This window comes from Gossypium hirsutum, chromosome A13 (assembly GCF_007990345.1).
Source record: "Gossypium hirsutum isolate 1008001.06 chromosome A13, Gossypium_hirsutum_v2.1, whole genome shotgun sequence".
Classification (NCBI taxonomy): Eukaryota; Viridiplantae; Streptophyta; class Magnoliopsida; order Malvales; family Malvaceae; genus Gossypium; species Gossypium hirsutum.
Window position 1 is genome coordinate 111,263,490 of NC_053436.1, and position 9,419 is coordinate 111,272,908.

The 9,419-nt window shown below is 31.5% G+C and overlaps 1 protein-coding gene across 1 annotated transcript; it reads left to right on the forward strand.

The window, feature by feature from the left end:
* The first annotated feature begins 1,650 nt into the window (after window positions 1-1,650).
* On the forward strand, window positions 1,651-9,127 carry LOC121212376 (acanthoscurrin-2-like). The gene is made up of 2 exons (XM_041084852.1): window positions 1,651-1,746; window positions 8,738-9,127. Exons 1-2 carry the CDS (start codon window positions 1,651-1,653, stop codon window positions 9,125-9,127), a joined length of 486 nt encoding a protein of 161 aa, XP_040940786.1.
* The last annotated feature ends 292 nt before the right edge of the window (window positions 9,128-9,419 follow it).

Here is a 9,419-nt window from a genome sequence, read left to right on the forward strand (position 1 = left end):
TAATCGATAAATTCGGTTTGGTTCAATCCAAATTTTGTATTTTTAATTTGATTTCGGGTTAGTGTTATCACCAAAACTGTACAATTTAGTTTGGGTTCGATTTTTCCACATAAAACTCGTTTTATCTAAATCAAACTAAATGAAAACAAATATATATTTAAAGGAATAATCCTAAATAGAATAATAAATTGACCATTTCAATATGTATATGGACTAATTCATTTAACCCTATTATTATTATTATTATTGTTATTGTTATTATTATTAACAACAACAACAACTAGATAAGATCATGCAAAAAGATAAAGTTATTTCATAAAAAAAGCTATAAAGTAGTTTTATATTAGAGTAAGTGAACCATTTCTCAAATATAATAATTGTTATACTATATGTCGATAATGACCGTTGGAATGATCGTAAAGTAATAAAAAAAATAAGATCACATAGATTTTACGTGGAAACGCTTATCAAGAAAATTCACGGGCAGAGGAGGAGAAATTCACTTATGTTTAAAAAACAACAATACAAAAGGTTTTCGACCACATACATTTTAAGGATTAAACATTCCTATTATAATCAATGTCTAATAGAAGAAGTATAGTCCTATACAGATTCAACTTGTGCAGCATGGTCCGTTCTATTAGTAACCCTCGTCCTTCGCCCCCACAGATTCCCTATTTTGCCTCTCTATTTTATTTTTTTTAACAAGTGAGTTGCAATCGAACTTTTCAGGCCAGATCAAACGGGACTCGAGTCACACAACTCTAACAATAATTATAATTTTAAGAAAATAGTCTATTAAACTCTATAATATTTTATTTATAAAAGAAAACAACTTTTCACAATTATTATGTTTGATAATTATGAATTTAATCAATTATATGTTATATTATAATCACTCAGTTATAACTAATTAAACTAACTAAAATAATAACACATAAAAACATTAGGTATACTGATGATTTATGTATTAGCTTTCTTTTTTATAAACTTTGAATTATTTATCAACTTAATAGCTTAACTTAAAATGTCTTTTTAAATAATCTTATTGATGATTATGGTATTAATTTAATTATTTAATTCACTTTATAAACGTATAAATGAATCTAGAGTATGTATTATGATTATTGTGCAAAAAATCAGAAATTGCAATATTAGATTTTTTGGAATCCAATTGAATTTGGTAAAAATTATCAAACTGAATCGTGATTACTGATTTTAGATATTTCAATTTCGATTTCAAAAGTGAAAAATTTCAATTTTTGTCCAAAAATCAAACCAAATCAAATACACCCCTAATTGCAAGCTTATCTATAATATCGAAGCTGTGTATAGCAACATATCTTGAAGTTTGATTTTATTTGGATCAAGAAAAATAAATTTCTAATTTCAGTGAGATTGAATTGAACATATAAAACCTGAAAGCATATTGTTAAGCTCTTTGTTATGCATTGTAGGGACCAAGTTTTATGTTTTATTTCAATGTATCTATTGGACCACAATTAAATGAAACCTTTGGCCCGTGGACCAGGTGACATATATGATCCCTAAATATTTTTATTCAACCTTAAAAGACAGCTACCTTAATTTCCTACAGCAATATCAGACCCCTCCATCAACTATATTGTTCTGACAAGGTGTCTCTAACACATGCATCAGTATCATGGAAGAGGTGCTGGTGGTGACCGAAAGATGGGAGCCCTAAACGATGGAGAAGCCGGGCTGTTTCCTCGGGGGCAGCACCTGGTATTATTGCAAATCCGTGTGCCGGCTTTAGGATCATCGAAACATCTACCTCTAAGGCACAGCATTTGAGAACAAAACATGAGACAAAACAATTATGGTAATGAGCATAAAAGAAAAAGAATTACGAGATATGTTTGCCATGTTTCTTTGTTTAATGTTACTTATCCTGTTATATCGATCAGTTTCCAAGTGCTGCTATTTATATTTTAAATTAATTGCTGGTGATTGCAAGTTGCGGCTAAACTAATATAGGGCTTGGCAAAAAAAAATTATATAGGGTTGGCAAATCTGGCTTTACTCGACAAGGGTTTTTTATTCTATCTATTTTTTTTTCCGTTTTTTCGCATATAAAAATTAATTTTTTTGAGATTTGTCACTATTTCTTTCGACAAATCATTTCTAATGTTAGAACTTGTATATACCATGGCTGTATGTAAGAGCCTTATAAACTTAAAGTCAGTGGTTCATGTCCTCCTTTGCACACAAGTCAAGCTATTTACATAGTTACGCTCACGCCTTATACTAACATTCATCCTGTAAGTCTTGTAGGTACCACCAACTGAAATATTCCCAACTTTGTGAACTAGGCCTTCCGGATAGTTTGATCACAACTTGCTAGGTCTTGACAGAGACGGGAAACAACTCCTTGCCCCTCGGACAATACCTTTGGTTGTTGAGGAACAAGTCAACTGCCCAATAGAAGACACTTTAAAGACTTCTCCTGATAAAGTCAACCCTCGTTAACAATAAAACTGTTACCATGGTTGCTTGTAAGTGGGCTATAAACCTCAAGTTAGTGGTTCGAGTCCTCCCTCATGCACAGGTCAAATTATTTACATAATTACTCTCACACCCTATATTAATGTCTATCCCGTGAGTCTTAATAGTACCACCAACTAAGGCACTCCGACTTTGAGAACCAAGCCCTCTCACGACATACTAACTTTTAGCAAAGTACGAGAGATAAAACCTCCACCAAAGGGCAATACCTTCAATTATATTGTTAGGGGATTGTTGACTACCCTGCGAACAATGCTTCAAAAAATTCTCTTTTAAAACAATTAATTAAGATTTAAATAATTTTTATAATATATATTTATAATAATATTCGTCCCAATTAATAATTTTTATAACGGAAAAAAAAACATTAATATTATTATTTGCATCTATAATATAAATAAGTACTACTACTTACAAATTATTTATTTTAAGTATTATTTACATTAAATATAGTTTTTTTTACTTTTTCTTAATTTAATAAATAAACGTGTTTATCCACGTGTGGTCAGAAAAACTAGTCTAAAAGAAAAGAGAGAAGATTGTTAAATTAATTAATGGAAATTAAATTTTAACTACAAACTATTAGTCAGTTACCAAAAACTTAAATACGTTTCCCTGTTAGAGGCAAGGGAACAACTTATATTAATGTAGGCACTTAGGTGGGGACTAAACTGTAATTCAATTCTTTCTTTTATTAATTATTACTAGAACTTGTTGCACATTTAATTGCACATATATATATTAATGTTCAACCTCATATGATGATCTGGTGGTCGGGTGTTCATCATCTTAGGTGTGGTCTGGGTTCGAATAGCATTTGTTGTTCAGTCTTTGCGTTATTATTGTAATTCACCAAATAAATATATATATCTTTGTTGTTGCAACAATTAGGAAGACGTGAATTTAAAGGCGTTTAAAGGGTTTGGGGTTATGGATAGTAAAAAGCTTAGATAACATAATTATCTCTATATTTTGATTTTTCATATTTTCATAAGTTAAATTGGTATCATTTAACTCGTGACATTTTAGTCTTAGAATTTATATACATATTAATTATTATGGTCCAAAAGCTCGATGACAAAAAATTAGTTTCAATGCGATGCTTATAGATACTATCTGTAATGGGTTTACATTGCAAAAGTCCGGTTAATCCATGAATGGTGTAACAAAGATTGGAAGGTGAAGTTTAGGCATGTCTTACAAGGAAGCAATAAGGTAGCTGATTGTTTGGCAAATGCAACAATAGGAAAGGTAAACTGTAACGCCCCTTACCCGAGACCGTTGCCGGAGTCGAGCACAAGGCACTACTAAACTTATTTGAGCACTTAACCAAATTTAGATAATTTATATCATACTTTTCAGACAAGCTGTCCAACTACGTCATAGTTGCTAAATAATTCATATCTCAAGTTATAAAACTCGAAACTCAAATCCGTAAATTTTCCCCGAATTTATACTCATATATCTACTTACCAATTTTTTTTTATAATTTTTGGTTGGTCCAATTAGTACAGTTTATTAGTTAAATCCTCCCATGTTTCAGGGTTTGGCTACTTTGACCCCTGTGCACTACGAACCAAATTTCTCTCTGTAAAAAATTCAAATAACCATGCCGTTTGTTTCTCTTAAAAATAGACCCAATGAGGAATCCATACATATACAGTATGACTCATAATTATTTTTTTTAAATTTTTAATGATTTTCTAAAATCAGAATAGGGGAACTCGAAGTCATTCAGACTCTGTCTCACCACAATTTAAATATCTCATAACATAAAATCCAATTGCATGCACCGTTTCCTCTATATGAAACTAGACTCATTAGGCTTTAATCTCATTTTTTTTCCAGCCCTTAACTCAATTTCCACAATTTATGGTAAATTTTCAAAGTCAAACTACTGCTACTTACCAAAAACTGTTTTAGTACAAATATTGTTAACTAGTTCATAACATCTTTACTTCAATTCATTCAAACTCTATACATGCCATATAAATCTTTAAACATAAAACAAAAACTACCAGAATTGATCTGAATAGTGTGCCCTGTTGTGTTGATCCGATCTACCCACTTCACTTCAAGTCAATCTACATAAAAATATTAAACACACACAAGTAAGCTTATTGAAGCTTAGTAAGCTCATAGGCATATAAACACAAATCATATCAAATATCGTACACAATCATATATCTATTAGTTTAACTATTTCATCCTCCAAATCACAATTTCATTAATAACTCATTGGAATAATTTCCATATGGCTATTCACAATTTAACTCCCTTAGGCCCATTTCTCATTTACTTCATTGTCAAATTAGGGAACAATAAGGGAATTGAGTGCTTCATTATCACATTGCCATAGTAAACTATGGACTTTCACATTGTTACGCATCACACACCGAAGCCATAGCCTTGCCATGGTCTTACACGGTTCACATATCATACCGAAGCCATATCCCAGACATGGTCTTATACGGAATCACATTATCACATTATACCGATGCCATAGCCCAGCTATGGTCTTATACGGAGTCACATTATCACATTGCACCGATGCCATAGCCCAGCTATGGTCTTAAACGGGCACACTTATCACATATTTTTCGTCAATTCATCAGGGTCACAGAATAGAAGCACTCAAATCCATTGTTCCTACTAATTTGTACTTTTAGTTACACATTATTCATTAGTTAATGCAAATTGATAGTATTCATCAACAATAAAATACTTTAACAATCATAAGATTTTCATATCAAAACATTGAACTTTTCCATATGAACTTACCTGGACTAATTTGCAAAAGTCGTAGAAATTCAGGGACTATTCTTGAATTTTCTCCTTTCCACGATTCAGTTCGTTTTCTTGATCTATAATTATAAAATCATTCCTTCATTAGCATCCATTTCAATTCTATTTCACTTCACAATTTATGCTGTTCAAATTTCGAAATTGCACTTTTACCCCAAAATTTACATTTTTCACAATTTAGTCCCTGCTCAATTCACCCATCAATTGAACTAATTTTTCTCAATTAACACTTTATTTTATCATTATAAACTATTTCAAAACCTTTTATATTCTTAATTTCAACAGAAACCTTCAATTCACAACTTTTTCACAATTAGGTCCTAAATATCATTTCCTATCAAAATCACTTAATAAAACCACCTTAATATGAAATTAGAACTTAAATTTCATAATAATTCATCATAAAATTCCCTTATCCATCCAGGGTAACTTCCAATTTCACCCATAAAATCAAAAACTAATGAATTCTACAAGTGGACCTAATTGTAAAAGTCATAAAACATAAAAATTATCAAGAAAAGTAAGAATTAAACTCACATGATGTAAAAATATGAAAAACTAGATTTATCCAGACCTTCTATGGCGTTTTGGCTGAGAAAATATGAAGAAATGTCTAGATTTTTCAATTACATCATTATTTAACTATTAACTTTTATGCTATTTCCAATTTTGCCCCTTGTTCACATTGTTTTCTTGCTTATTTCATACCCAAACCGTCCAGCCATTAACCTTTGGGTCTAATTGCTCTTTAAATCCATCTTTTTAAATACTTAAGCTATTTCTCATAATTTAACAAATTTTGCGCTATTTTCAATTTAGTCCTTTTTAATTAATTAGCCATCCAAACGTTAAAATTTTCTAACGAAACTTTAATACTAACTCAATGACACTCCATAAATATTTATAAAAATATTTATAGCTCGATTTTCAACTTTGAGGTCTCGATACCTCATTTTTGACCCGTTTGACCTAATAAATTCTTTTAATTCACTAATTTCACCATTTCACAAATTCTTCTAAATTCTTACTTGACTCATAAATATTAAATTACTATCTTGTTCAATCTTATTTGTCGAATTTAGTGATCTCAAATCACCATTTCCGACACCACTGAAAATTAGGCCGTTACATAAACCAAGTAGTTCTCTTCCCAATTCCACCACTATATGTTATATGACTAGTAGAAGAGGATGCTCATAATTCCTTATATGAAGGGACCACTGTCTCTATTCATTCTTGGTTATTAAGAGTGTTATTTTTCTCTACAAAAAAAAAAGGATTTTTAAGTTTGTAATTTGAGAAATGTTTTATCATTATTAAATAAAATAATATTTTTTCTCATTTTATTAAAAATTATAAATAAAATTTTCAATCATTATATTTATTAGCAAAACTCAAAATATATAAATATTTAGGCCTAACAAAATGAATTGATTAAACTTACCTAATAATTCATTGCTTTGTACAGTTTGATGAGAATTAGATCATTAAAGTAAAAACTATTGGATTTTATTTCTTTCCAAAATTATTTAAAATGGAAAATATGTATTATTATTTAAGTTTATGATTGAGCTAATGTCACGAGTCAACTTGACACTAACTCAATAAAAATACTAGAAAGAGCACCTACATCAAGTTGTATGTACCTATAACCTATATAATTTTGTTCATATTTTGCACACTCGTACGTGTGTAATATAATTACCACTATTATTTAAGATGTTATTATTTTAATGAGAATGAACATTTTTAGTTACGACGAAACTGGTCACTGAAAGCAGTGGTGAATCTAGAGGGGGCTGGCATGGGCCTCGGTCTCCTTACAATGTAAAATTGTTATTTAAGCTATTAATTTTTTTAAAAAAAATTTAAATTAGCATGACATGACATCAAGAAGTGCAACAAATATTAATAGTTGACTTGCTTTAACAAGCCATTGTTAAAATATATTAGCATGCTTCTCTTTTCATCACCCAACTCCAAAAATTTTTGACTTTGTTATTAACATCAATTACATTTGATGTTTTAGTCATTCATTCGGTAATGATTTAATTAAAAATGTATTTAACGCTTAAATTTGACTAAATTAAAAATTTTTAGAGTTGAGTGACCAAAATAGAGATATACTTATAGTCGAGTGACTAACAATGTAGTTTACCCAAAATAATATCCTCACATGAATGGGACGCAAATGATAGTTTGTGGTTATTGGTGTGGAAATTCAAAGGGCCCCAAAGGGTTAGGCAATTTTTATCATTAGTGACTAAAGAAAGAGTATTTACCAATGGAAATTAATAGTTGTCTTAAGAGGAACATTGGATACAAAGAGCTACCCGGTGTATACAGGAATACAAGAGTTGATCCGTTATGCGATTGCCATGATGCGACAGTCATTTGGTCGAAGCTTGTACCACCTCAACTTCAACAAAAGGTTCTTCTCTATTGCCTTTATTCCTTAACTAATTAGCAACATTAAAAATGTATGCTAAACATTCTAACTGATGGTGTAAAATGCGGTAATTTGTTTGGGATGTCATGTTGGAATATGCGGAAAACAAAATTGGTTTGTCTTTAGTTAGGTAGATTACTCTTTGGAGAGTGTCATTTCTCAAGGCTTGAGCTCGACTAGGCATTTGGTCTACTACAGAAGAGTTTGGGGTTCATGGCTTCCTCGTTTTATATCAGAAGTGGCTTGAATAAAGATTAATACAGATGACGCCCTAAACACTACCACCATAAAGGCATTAGTTGGCGATGTTAAGAGATGCACAAGGAGCATTGGCATTAGTATGGTTGTACAAGTAGAACTATGGGCAATACTCATTCTACGAAAAGCATTAGTATGCTTCCACCATGGCTATTGAATGGGGTTTGTGTTATGGTATCTTTTAAGTTTTTGGATGTCTATCTTTATAACCTCTATAAAATTTTAATTTGGCATAGGAAAAAAAAGTCTTGAGAACAAGGATTCATGCAAGTATGTTTTTTTTTATTTGTTAGTTGCCATATATTTTTATTTTTTTAAAGAAAATACTTTTTTTAGTATTTTCCATTTTCTAAACTTTAATCTCTAAAACCAAACATATTGTGATAGGATAAATACTTCTCAATTATATAAATATAAATTTAAAAAGACATAAAACTCACATTTATAGCATTTACTTATTATTAGTATGTAGAAGCTTACATATGAGATTGTTACATAAGCTAGAAGCTTAAATTCCATTGTCCAAATCTCTTAGTTTTTCATACGTAGAGGTTTTCTTAAAACTATTTTAAGCATATTTAAGGATTTTTATTAATGCCATGAATACATCATGATTTTTATTGCTGTGAACTTTAGATAACGCGAAACCTTATTCGGGTATAGATCAAGTGACACTCATGAAGTGATTTTCTTCTTTAGTTAGTTATAGCACTTCGTGGTGGCCTTCTTGGTGGTGGAGGTGGTCGTTTCCTTGGTGGCGGAGGTGGAGGTGGTCGTCTCCTTGGTGGCGGAGGTGGAGGTGGTCGTCTCTTTGGTGGCGGAGGTGGAGGTGGTCGTTTCCTTGGTGGCGGAGGTGGAGGTGGTCGTCTCTTTGGTGGCGGAGGTGGAGGTGGTCGTCTCCTTGGCCTTGGTGACGGAGGTGGAGGTGGTGATCTCCTAGGCCTTGGTGACGGAGGTGGAGGTGGTGATGATGGAGGTGGAGGTGGTGGTCCCCTAGGTGATGGAGGTGGAGGTCTTCTTATCAAATTACATAATTTGATTCTAGCATCAGGGTTATCAACACATTGTCCATTTAAACAAACAAGTTGACCCCTGCATTCCTCCCGTCTTCGACATGGCTCAAAGCAACCAAGGAGAGCATTAGTAGGTAATGAAGAAAATATGATTGATAACAAAGCAACAAGAATACTAAACACCAATGCTTTTGCCATGGTGAAAACATAAGCTTATACCATCTAGATTGTTAATGGCATGCATCACACAAAAACTTATGCTGCTATTTATAGGCAACATCTCTCCATTAACTTTAATTTACTTACCATTCAACTTCTTTTTCCTTTAAAATATATTACCTATTTTTTATGTATATAATTTATCATTA